Source organism: Cervus canadensis, chromosome 10 (assembly GCF_019320065.1).
Source record: "Cervus canadensis isolate Bull #8, Minnesota chromosome 10, ASM1932006v1, whole genome shotgun sequence".
NCBI classification, from domain to species: Eukaryota; Metazoa; Chordata; class Mammalia; order Artiodactyla; family Cervidae; genus Cervus; species Cervus canadensis.
In genome coordinates this window covers 57,480,080-57,491,883 of record NC_057395.1, presented here as the reverse complement: position 1 = coordinate 57,491,883, position 11,804 = coordinate 57,480,080, and the positions used below count along the sequence as shown (strand labels likewise).

The 11,804-nt window shown below is 54.5% G+C and overlaps 1 protein-coding gene across 3 annotated transcripts; it reads right to left on the bottom strand.

Moving 5' to 3' along the window:
• Positions 1-1,480: 1,480 nt before the first annotated feature.
• ZBP1 (Z-DNA binding protein 1) lies at positions 1,481-11,270 on the bottom strand. 3 transcript variants are annotated; one of them, XM_043480443.1, is made up of 8 exons: positions 11,049-11,270; positions 8,545-8,754; positions 7,725-7,790; positions 7,148-7,321; positions 5,832-5,990; positions 4,490-4,693; positions 3,258-3,470; positions 1,481-1,957 (listed from the first exon to the last, which is right to left on the bottom strand). In XM_043480443.1, exons 1-8 carry the CDS (start codon positions 11,080-11,082, stop codon positions 1,806-1,808), a joined length of 1,212 nt encoding a protein of 403 aa, XP_043336378.1. In that variant the 5' UTR covers positions 11,083-11,270; the 3' UTR covers positions 1,481-1,805. The 3 variants fall into 3 exon arrangements, with proteins under 3 accessions (XP_043336378.1, XP_043336377.1, XP_043336379.1); XM_043480442.1 differs by having other exon boundaries at positions 5,832-5,993; positions 11,049-11,268; XM_043480444.1 differs by lacking the exon at positions 11,049-11,270 and adding an exon at positions 9,157-9,437 and having other exon boundaries at positions 5,832-5,993.
• Between the last annotated feature and the right edge of the window lie 534 nt (positions 11,271-11,804).

The window sequence follows — 11,804 nt, the reverse complement described above, 5'->3', positions numbered from 1 at the left end:
CTTCACTCTCTCCTGGAGTTTACCCAAATTCATGCCCATTGAGTCGATGATCTGGGAGTTTACCCTTTTCTGGTAACATTAGGGACTGACCCATCCCTAGCTTTCAAGGTCAAGGTGGGAAGGTTCTAGAAAGGTGAGTTGGTAAAACCATCAGGGGGCCACGATAGGCCTTGAGGAAGTCAAGTCTTACACGAAGAGCAGAGTGGGTGGTTCTGATGTTCAGTGGACCCAGGAAGGCGCCCCCTGGCAGGCTGCTCCTGGCCACCAGAGGCCCTGTCTGTTGAGTCCTGTCCCCAAGGCCACAGAAGCGGAGCCCAGAACCAAGGTCACCTCAGAAGCTGACTGAGTCCCTTTGTAACTTTGCGGAAAGTCCCCGATCATCATTAACAAGTTTCCTGACTACCAGCTAGGCAAAGATGCCCACTGCAATAAATACCCTATAGTATCCCAAGCAATCACCTGGTGAAAACCATCCAGCAGGAATTTTCTTTGTCTTGAGGCTATAAAAATCTGCTATTAACCCACAAAAACTGTCAGCTCTCCCTGGCCTGTCGGGAGTTGTCGGCCCGCTGCCAGCGGCCACTTTATCTCTACTCTTTGTTCTCAATAGGGCTCAGCTGGTAAAGAATCCGCCGGCAATGCAGGAGACCCCGGTTCAATTCCTGGGTCAGGAAGATCCTCTGGAGAGAGGATACGCTACCCACTGCAATATTCTTTGGCTTCCATTGTGGCTTAGCTGGTAAAGAATCTGCCTGCAATGTGGGAGACCTGGATTCGATCCCTGGGAATCCAGGGATCTCCAGGAAGATACCCCAGAGAAGGGAACGGCTACCCTTCTCAGCAGCCGAAGGAGGCCCCACGGGGTGGGAAGCCAGCACCGTCCAGGCAAGTCCATTTTTTTTTTTCCCTACTGCTGCCACACGACTTTATCTGTGAAACCCTAGGCACAGCCCAGACACACACAGAGTACACGGGAAAAGCACTATGTGTCACAGGGCGCCTCCAGCCCAGCCCAGCCCACGCCCCACCGCTGGTCCTCAGGCATGATCGGACCCTGTCCCTGCCCTCCTCGGCTGGACATCCAGCTTTGTCCTGCCCAGATGCCCCCTTCAGCACGGCTCGCAGACATCTCAGCAGCCAGAGGGGGCCCTGTGGGGTGCGGAGCCAGCACTGTCCAGGCCAAGTCCAGCTTCCAGACCCTAGTGTCTGCCCCCTGGCTTCTCTTCCTGTCCACACGCTGTGGGTGCCAGTCGTATCCTCTGCCCCCCACCTCATGGCCCCAAGCAGAGCAGTCTCTGCTCATCAGACTGAGGGGTCACACAGCGGGGATGGATGGTAGGGGCAGGGGTGGCTGGAGGAACTGGGCCTGGTGACAGGAAGCAGAGCAGCCATCGAGCCAGCAGCCCCAGCCAGGGCAGGACAAACCCGGCCACAACACAGGGAGGGGACGGCACTGGGACAGCAGCTGCCCAGGCCTGTCGGGACTTGACGGCCCACTGTGATCACAGTGCCCACTTTATTTCTGCTCTCTGTTCTTAACAGACAGTACTTTCTGCAGTACTCTGTGTCTGGAAATTCTATTCCAAGCTGCACTTGGACTGCCGCGACGCCGCCTTCACCCCACGTTGGGGCCAGCCCAAATGCTGATCCACACTGGTCATGTGTCCGGAGGCGAGAAGGTAAGAAGTGACATTTATGGCGGCAGAGAGCTCACCCGCCCCCAGACTCTTTCTGTGTGAGTCTGCCTGCAGGCTGTTTGCTCTGAGTCCCACCCCCCGGGGACACGGGCTCTGCGGTTCCATCACTCAGCAGGTGTCTTCTGCGCTTTCGGAGTCATGCTTCTCAAGGGTCATAGCTGCCAGTTCTTCTGAGATGAGCGTCTCAGCGCTGACAGGGTCGGCCTGACTGCCAACAGGAGGGACCTCGCTTCTGGATGGTGCGTCTCGGTGGGGAGGCTCTGGGGAAGAGAGGGGACCCCAGGAACATGTCAGCCACCTCCCCATGAACAACTAAACTACCGAGGTGACTTGGTCCATGGGTGCTGAAGCCGCTGCCTGGAGTGCAGGCTTCACAGGTGGGTGACCCCATGTCGCCATCTGCGAAGCCCTATCCTTTCTCCCCCAGACCAGTGCTCCCACTTCCTCCGCCCCCTTTGATTCCAGATTATCTTTGGTCAGATTTTTAAATTGTGCCCCACTTCATGTTGCCCCCTGCTCCAGCCCCCAAGGCCTTCCCAGCTCACTTCAGATATGACCCAGACCTTTTTCCTGGGCTTCCCAGCAGGGAGAGACCCAGCCTTGCCCATTGGATCACATCCCTCTGCTCCCTGGGCTCATGTGTGTGGTTCTGGACCTTGTTCCCATCTCAGGGCCTTCGCACTTGCTGTTCCCTCTACCTGCAGCGCTCTTCCCACATCTGTGCTTGTCCGGTTCCTCCCTTCCTGCAGGCCTGGGCTCAGATGCCACCTCATCCTGAGCTTCTCTGTCGGCCTGGCTAAGGCGTGTCTACTAGGTCACACCGCTGCCTACCTGCCGCCTCCCCTTTTATAGTTCTTTTTAGTGCTAGTCTCAAAAGGCTAGTCTCTAGTCACTACTGGACTCTGATCTCATGAATGGGGTGTATTTGTCTCTTTGTGCTCTTAGCTGTATCTCCAGGGATGGGAGGGTTTGAGTGCAGGAGTGGGGCCAAAGTGGGAGAATGAATGAACGAACGACTTCTTCCTAACAATTAAAGACGTGGAAGAAGCATAAGGTGGCTACAGCATTATTGGTGGGGAAGAATTAGTGAGCTGGGTTTCTAAGAATAGAGGAGGGATCGTGTTCCAGAAGGTTCCAAGGCAGCCCAGCCTCATGGTATGTGGCTTGGGTGGTCACACAGGCCCTGCAGATGGGTCTGTGTTTAGCTTACTGCTCTCTTGTCTTTGTCTTGAAATTCTTCCTAAGTTTTGAACAGGGAGCCTTGCTTTTTCTTGTCTCACTGGGCCCCACAGACATGTCACTGGTCTGGTCCAGGTGTCGCAGCAGTGAACGGGGTGTAGCCAATCCTCCCCACAGCCTGGGGGCCATGGGCTCCTCTAACCCTCAACTTATAGATGGAGAAGCAGAGGCTCCCAGCTGCGTATGGGTTAGGTGGACTCTACTTCTGCCATGACTCTCCTGCTTCCCAGACTCCAGGAAACGGGAGATTCATGACTCTTGAGTGAATGAGAGAGAGAGCACGGGGGCCCCGCCCTGCCCCCCACCCCGCCCCAGGCTCACCTACGTCCCCTCCGGGCTCCCTAGGCTTTTTGACTCCCTTGACATCAGCTGCCCCTGGGTGGACCATCATCCTGTTGCTGTTGCCGACGGTGGTGTCCTCGAGGAAGCAGGAGCGAATGTGGACTTTCTGGGACGTGACCCCTTCGGACTGAGGTCCTGGTTCAGGGATTTGAATTTCGATGGAAGCTTCTGGGCTGGTACCCAGGACAGAGGCTGCAGGTAGGTCATAGAAAGGGATTTGGGGAGAGGGGTGTGAGCAGCTGGACAGCAGGCCTGACCTCCAACCTGGCTCCCAGGTCCTCCATGACTGACCATCCTCCTGGAACCTCCCTGCAGTGGTCCATGCCCTGCTCTATCGTTGGCAGACACATGGCCTCACATGGTACCTCTGCATGTTCCTTTCACGTGCCTGGGCTGCCAGCTGTCTCGGCCCCTGGGTCTGCCAGCTTGAGTTCCCCTCCTCCTGCTGCCCATCCCCGCTGACCTGGTCCTCTGTGCCTCCCCGGGGACTCACCCACTGCCCCCGCGGACCCCTGCTCCCTGTCTCTCTGTGGCTGCCTCTGGCAGCTCTGGAACACCATCTCCATCTTCACTTAGAATCTTCACGTGGCCCCGGTCCAGTCCCCAGCTCCTGCCATCTTGCTGCTGCCTCCCCTGCCAAACTTCAGAAGAGAGCTGTCCACACTCTGTCTCACCTCCTTCCACTGCCTTGCCCCTTCTGTCCCCTCAGGTCACCGCAGATCCCTTGCTACCAGACCCCGTGACCCTCCCTTGATCTCACAGCCTCTTCTCTTCTGGACACTTGTACCCTGGCATCCCCAGGGCTCCTCCTCTCCCAGGCCTCTCTGCTGCCTCTCCTCCAGCCTGTCTCTGGATGCCCAGTGCCAGGGAGGACATCGCCTCAGCCCTCTGGTCAACCGCACCTAGGTGGCTCCTTAGATGCCTTTCCAGTCCAGCCATCTCCTTTGTCTCTGCCTCATTTGGCCCAGGAAATGATCCCTGCCCATTGTAGAGATGAGGACATCGAGGTTTCCTAGGTGGGTAGTAGGAATGGGAACCCTCATGCTGACTTTGCCAGACCCCCTTGCTCTACTCTGTGGACAGCCTCCTGGTGGGATGGAAAGAATTTCCCATCATGCCTCTCTCCCCACAAGGACTGGCTCAAGTCCCATGTATTGAGGAGGCCAGATGGGGTGGGGTGGGGGCAGGATGGCAGCCTACTGTCCCATTACCTGGGGGACTGTCACAGGTGCCGTGGGCAGAGCCCTTGGCTGGGTTGCTGTGAAGTCTCATCTCATTGCCGTGTCCCATCTGAACTCGTCTGAGCACAGACTTCTCCATCCGGATGTCCTGGGGCCCCCAGGATCCAGCCAGGGAATCCAGAGTTGAGGGATCAGCAGGAGCCATTGGAGAGAGGCAGCAGGGAGCCGTGGAGCCTGGTAGAGGACATGGAAACATGACCCTTAACCCCCACCCTCTGATACTGCTCTTCCCACCCCCTCCTCACCACGCACACAGATAAATCCTAGCCAGACAGAGGAGACAGGACTCTGAATTCTTTCTGGACACCAGCAGACTAGGAGTGACTACTTTAGGCTCTGGATTGAAGAGCAGGAGGATCGGCAGAACAATTAGCGTGGGTTTCCAGGGTTTTATAACTGGAATGCCTGGGGTGTCAATGGGGCATTGCAGACCCAAATACTGAGCATGCCCTCTGTTTCCCAGCCATTCTCACCCCTCTGGGCCCATTGGGAAATAGTCTCCTTGGGGGTTAACTTGGTGTTGACCCAGAGCCCTCTGAGACTCTGGCATTGTTTTATTTTCTCAGCATTTCTTTTCATGGTGACCTTTGTGGTTTTCAAGGTAATGCTGTAAAAGTTTACTTTAAAATGAATTTGAGTAGAGTAAAAGGTAAACCATTTAGCAACACTGAGTAAACAGTCAGCCAGGGACTCGGCCAAAATTATGGAGGTGGAGCTCAGAGGGCTGAAGGTGGGGAAAGGTTGATTTAGATTCTAGAACAAAGTTCTTCCTTTCACAATTAGGGAAACTGTGGCCCAGAGCGGGGTAGGGCTCTCTCGAGGGTCACAGGGGGTGTCCCAAATTTGGGGTCAATGCGTTCACTCATGTCTCATAGCTGGACTGAGAGGTGGCCCTGTCCCCTCTCCCCACAGTGCCTGGCGTGGAGGAGGCACTCATTTGCTTCCTGTTATTTCATCAAAGCTAAGATGCACCCAGTAAGAGGGATCCCAGTTTATGAAATGTTAACATGAGTGAAGAAATAGTGTCTTGGAACAAACACAATGTTACAATGACACCTTGTGACATCTTAGTGAGAGAGAATGAATGAAGTTATTTCTTGTAGAAAATGTAGCAAAAGATGGCAGGGTAAAAGGAATGCAGGAGGGGTTTGATCCAGGCACAAGGAGAGACAGCCTCATTTTTGGGAAAGCCAGAAAGTACCTTGGAAATCTGATAGCTGCCCTTTCTCCCTGGAGAAACGTCCCCCCGCCCCCACTCTTTACCCCACCCAGATGGACAGGTCCCCTCTCCTAGGCATCTCAGAGGACTCACCGTTTTCCCCAGAGCCCATTTGTCTCACTAGGAGATTCCCGTGTCCAATCTGGATATCTTCACAGTGCTGGATGGAAATGTGGCTGTTTGGTCCCTTCTGACAGATCATGTTGACTGGATTGTGCTGGTAAATAACTGGGGTGGACTGATTTCTAGAACCTTCTGCAAAATAATATTCTACTCAATCCCTTTGTGCCTCTCAAGGGGTTGGAAGTTCCAAATACTAGTCCACAGCACCAGAATCTCCTGGCGGGGGGGGCTGGTTAAAACACGAATTCCTGGGGGCCCACCCTGGGGTTCTGAGTCAGTAGGCCCAGGTGGGCCCCAGGAGCCAGAGTGTTTACCAAATGCTGCAGGTAAACTTGCACTTTGCCCTGCAGGCCACCCTACCCGTGTGTCCTCTGCCTCCGAGGGAGGGCGGCAGGTGCCTCGCTGCTTGCACCCTCTGCCCCCTCCCACTGCGAGAAAACCACAGTCCTAACCCCTGCTTTCCTTTAGGGACCTTTCCTCTCTCCTTTTAGGGAGCTGTCCACGGGCTGCTTCTAACCATGGGGAAAGCTTTGTTTGGTTCACAAGGCATTTTAAAGAATTTGGAGTAGTGACCACTGTTTAACGTCCAGCATTTAAGATGCTGAGGCCCTCCTTTGGTGCCATAAGCAGGGGTATCAGCTCCACATGGGCTCCACACAAAGGGCCACATTCCCAACTTCGTGGGCCCTTGGCTCTTGTGTCTTTGTGAGCCCCCAACTCCATAAAAACTATTTAAAATGGCATTTTATGACTGTGTTGGGATAAAGACAAATATAATCTCAGCTGAAATCATTATTAGATATTCATTCTTACTATGATATCCATTTTTTTCTTCCAATTTAAAGAGAAATTGGAGCATTTGGTGACCCCCTAAAAGTAGTGGAGGCTCTAGGCCTTGGGCCTGCTGTTTATAATGCCTGAGTCAGTTCTGGGACTCCACCTGTGGGTATGTAAGCCCAGCCAAGCTGACTCCTTCAGCAACTTTACAACTCCAAGTTGGGCAAAGTGCTTACAGAAAACTGTTAGCAAACTCAGATTGAGACCTGTGTCCCAGGGCTGATACAGTCAGGGATGGACCCCACCTCCAGGAAGCCCTCCCTGGTTACTCCCACCAACATTCCCCTCCCTCCTGGAATCCCGTGTCAGAGACAGGTCAGCAAGACTCCAGCTTCTGACAAGGTTTGGCATCCAGAGTACTTAGTAGGAGCCCAGCAAGGACCAGGGCTTGAGTGTTACAATTTCTCTTCACAGCTCTGCCCTCTGCCCTGTTCAGAGTAAGGGCCTACCTGATCGATAAATTGTCCAAGAGTTTGATTTCTGGTCAAAGTCCAAGAGGTGCTTGTCCCTCATCGCATACAAGTCTGGGTTGACTTCCTTTGCTGTCTTCATCCCCAGGGCCTTGGCGATCATCAGGGCTTTATGGGGCCCGTGGGCTTCCAAAAACTGATAGATCTCTTCCTCTGGGAGGCGAGAGGCCAGTGGTTAAACAGGACCCTGGAGGGCTGGATCTGCTCCCCTGCTTACCAGCCCCTGTGCCCATCTTCCTCATCTGTGAAATGGACACATTAATAATACTGCACCACAGAGGTTGTTCTGGGAGTTGGGAATTCTCATCAGGGGCTCCGAACAGTGCCTGCCCATGCTAGGTGCACAACAAATGCTAACCATTAATCAGACAAATGATTTCTCAGTCCCTTAGTCTCTTTCCCCAAGAGACAAAGCCTTGCCTCTGAACACTGTGTGTTCAGTGTGGGGACCTTTCAGTGGGTGGGGTGGTTGTCCCTGGCCACGTATAGCTTCCTGAGTGACCATGAGAGTCTGGAGACAGAGGGAACCGGTGCTGAACAAAACCAGGATGCTTACGCTGTCCACTGAGCTCGGAGCCAGGCTTCTTCGGAACTGCAACTGCGTCTTGCTGGGGCCTCTCCGCTGGAGAAAGAAAGATGGTCAGGGGCTGAAGGGACAGGAGAGGGGACGCGGATTCTACCAGACAAAGGCGGGCTGCTTTGTAGAGGCCCCAGCACACGGATCTCCAGATTCGGATTCTAGAGTTAAAGGAACTTAGCTTCAAATCCTGCTCCACCCGCTTCTGGGCTTCCCTGGTGGCTCAGACTGTAAATTTGGGAGACCTGGGTTCAGTCCCTAGGTTGGGAAGATCCCCTCGAGAAGGGAACAGCTACCCGCTCCAGTATTTTTGCCTGGAGAATTCCATGGACAGGGGAGCCTGGTGGGCTACAGTCCATGGTGTGGCAGAGTTGGACACGACTGAGTGACTAACACTTTCACTTTCAGCCCCCCTCCCCCAACCCTGGTCCTGCAATGGCTTTTTGTAAGTACTTGACACATGTCAGCTATTTAGGTCCACGGGCTGCAGAACCAGAGAAGTGGATCTCGTGTGATGCTAAGGCTGTTCGATTATTACCGTATCATTGGTACTGTCATAATCATCATTAAAGTTTTGCTGAGCATCTACTATGTGCTGGCATGGGCTTAGCCCTTTGCATCAAATCCTCTCACCTCCACTGGCCAGAGAAAGAAATCAGGATGCAGTGAGAAGACGGCATGCACCCTCAAGGGCAGAGCCTGCACTTGAACCCAGGTCCAAACCTGGGCTTGGCCGCTGCCAGGACCGCTCATGCTGGGTCCCGCACCCCCACCTCCCCGACCCGGGGTGACAGGTTACCCCGCTCTGCGAGAACCACTTCTTTGGTCCTGCTGTCGCCCAAGCACCACGTCGCAGGGCCTGCGAGCGTGACTCCTTTAGACTCCTCTTTCATCTTGTGGAGAACCTGGTTGAGCTTCTTCTTGGGCACTTGGCATTTCTTTAACAGCTGGGCGGTCTTCACAGGGGAGCCAGCATCCCTCAGCACCTCCAGAATCCTCTGCTCAAGGTCTGGGAGAGGGAGACAGGGGCAGAGGCAGAACTGAGGTACCCACGACCCAGCCTGGGCCAGCGGGCTCCCCCAGAGAGGGGTCCAGGGCAGAGGGAGGAAGAGAGGTCAAAGCAGACATCCATCAGTGTCTGTTCAGGGAGGGGCGCATGGGCTGCTCAGAAATGACCCGGGCCGGACAGCCTGGTGGCCAGAGGAGCTGCCAGGCCTTCCGAGTGTCTCCCGCCTGTGTGAGCACTGGAGGACAGGTGGGAACAGTCAGCTCTCAGGTGTCCTCAGAGCAGAGGAGGCGGCAGGATGCAGGAGGGTAAGGGCAGAGCAGAGGAGTGGGGGAGTGAGGCCTGTCCCTGGTGCTCTCCATCCCCCATCCACCCCTCCCTGTGGAATCTGCTCCTGGGGCTCACCATCCACAGGGGGCAATGTCACTGTTCATCCCCGCCAGAAACCCAGCAGGCCTTCAGAAACGGAGGTGTCACCCGGATGCCCAAACACAGAGTCCTGATGGTACCGCTCCAGACTCTCTCAACCCCTTCTTCTCCTTTTCTCTGCCTCCACTCCCCACTCCTTGTCAGCATCCCCTCGATGACAGCAGTTCCACCAGTTCCAGGTTCCTTCCAGTCCACCTTCCCCTTCGCCAGCGGAACGGGTTCTGCCAGCCTCACTTTTACCCAACCTCAACTGCCCTTCAGGTGCCAACCTGTTTGAATTCCTTTCAGCCGCGCTCACCCCCGGGCCTTTGCACATGCCGTTCCCTTTGTCAGGCAGGGTCTTCCCCCGTTCCACCTGTCCAGTGTCAGTTCTCACTCAGACGCCAATGCTGGGGGGCTGTCCTGAGTGTCCTGAGCAGGTGGGCAGCTGGTCCTGTGTGGGTCCCCTGCAGAGTGTCCCCAGGGATCCCCTGCTGTGATTGACAGGTTCACTGTAGTGGTTCTGTGTCTAGCCGTGGGCCAGGCACACAGTAGGGTCTCAGGAAATATTAACAGCATTTGAATGGAGGAGGGACTGGATGAAAGAATGAGTGTCCGCTACTGGGTAGGTGTCTGCTCAGATGACCTGGGCAGGGGATGGGCACTCCTCCAAGGCCTCTGTTTCCACCTCCCCTCTGCCAGAGTTAATGGTCCTAAGCAGGATGTCTCGAGGCTCAAGGAGGAACTTTCCAAGTGGCCCCTACTCCTCCCAGGCAGGCTCCCATAAACCCAAGCCAGCTGCCCTGCGGGGAGTGACAGACCTGGTAGATGCAGAGTCAGCAGTGCCTGGAGCTGGGAGGGAAAGTGTCTGTCCCCGAGGACCCCGTGGGAATGCAAAGCAGGGCCTTTCTTGGGAAGACCAGGTGACCCTTCCAGGGTAGCAGCCCAACCCTTTGACTTCTGGGTTCTTCCTGGATTCCGAGTGGGCAGCACTAGGGAATGACCTGTTTACCAGCTCTGCGCTGGGCACTGTGGCCTGCTCTTGTGGGTGGAATGTTTGCATCCTGCTGGGGGCAGGTGATATGCATTATAACCCCTGGGGTCACCCAACCCTTCACTCACTAAACACTATCCCTGAAACTGTCATACCCATTCAACCCACTGATGCTTTGCCTAGCCTTGAAAAGTTTTTTGATTCCCGAAAAACCTGCTCTTGGGTGAGCCTCTCTCTCTTCCTTCTCCTGCAGTCCCCTGACCCCAAAGAGGAAATGGGGTCCGTGCAGTGAAAGCTGGGCTGGCCACACCCACTGAGTCTTCTGGCTGGTGAACCAGAAATTGCAAAATGGGATGAGGTGTAAATGATACGTCAGGTAAAAGGAAAACCCGCTGGGGAACAAGTTAAATTCAGTTACCCAACGCTCCTGACGTGTCTGCTTGGGAAAGTACAACAGGAACCTGGGAACCAACCAGCCTGGGATCCTGGGCCTCCCCCAGTTAACCACACCACCCCCCTCCCTCCCGACACAGCGTACTTTCCTGGGTTTGAGCCAAAGCTCTGCCACCTACCAGCTGTGTGACCTCTCTGGGTCTCCATTTCCCCATCTTTGAAATGGTGATATTCATGATTACTTCAGATCGTGGTGAGGTTCAGATAGTTACAGATCACAGAACAAAGACAGACAAAAAATGCCTCAGCCCCCAGCCCACATGCTTTCAGTGGGGACCCTAGAAAACAGCTCTGTTCAGTATCAGTTAAGTTTCTTTCTTGTTACGGTGGTGCCTTCAGATATTAGCCTATCGTGGTTGTCATCTGAACCAAGAAAAGGAACTAGAAGAAAAGCTAAGTCCCACCCAGGCACTCCCATGGGTCCTTAGAAGGAAATAAGTACCTGTGTCTCCCGGGTCGTCAGGGAGCTCAGCCATGCTGACAGCAGCTGCAGGAAGCCTGGGAGACTTGGAGTCAGCAGCAGGCTCTGACCCTGGGGCCTGCAGAAGGTGGGTCTGGTCAAGGCTGGGTGTACTCTTGTGGGCCAGGCTGGTGCTTCTAGCAGCTGTGAAGACACTCTAGCTTCATCCGGACAACTGTCAGCTGTCAGCTGTTCACACTCCGGAAATGGGGCCCTAGGCAGTCTCTGGAGAAAACGAAAATGAAACTTCCTTGTGTGGTTTTTGAGAGAAACAAAATCGAAAGCTGAATTGAGCAAGACACAGGCCTTCCACTAGATATTGGTAGGGAGCTGCTGAGATGGAGGAGACCAGAAGTCCTTCTGGGGCTGGGGGGTTTCCCACTGCTGTCTACCTTGACTCCCCCAGCCACAGGCCAAGATATCCGGGTGGGTGGGTGGCTGAATGCCTGTGATCATCAAAACCACATATGTGTGTGCATATCAAACCGATGACAGTGTTGATGTATGGCAGAGACCACGACATTGAAAAGCAATTATCCTCCAATTAAAAAAAAAAAAAAAAGAGGACTCTCTTTAATGAGTACCTACCATGTGCTTTCCAATCTCATATGCCTCTGACTCATCTACAGGTTAGGGTCTATTTAGGGTCTCTTTTCTCAGGAAACTGGGGCTTGGATCAATGAGGCCACTTGTCCAAGGTCACAGAGATGCTCAGGTTCTAACTCAGCCCCACCATTT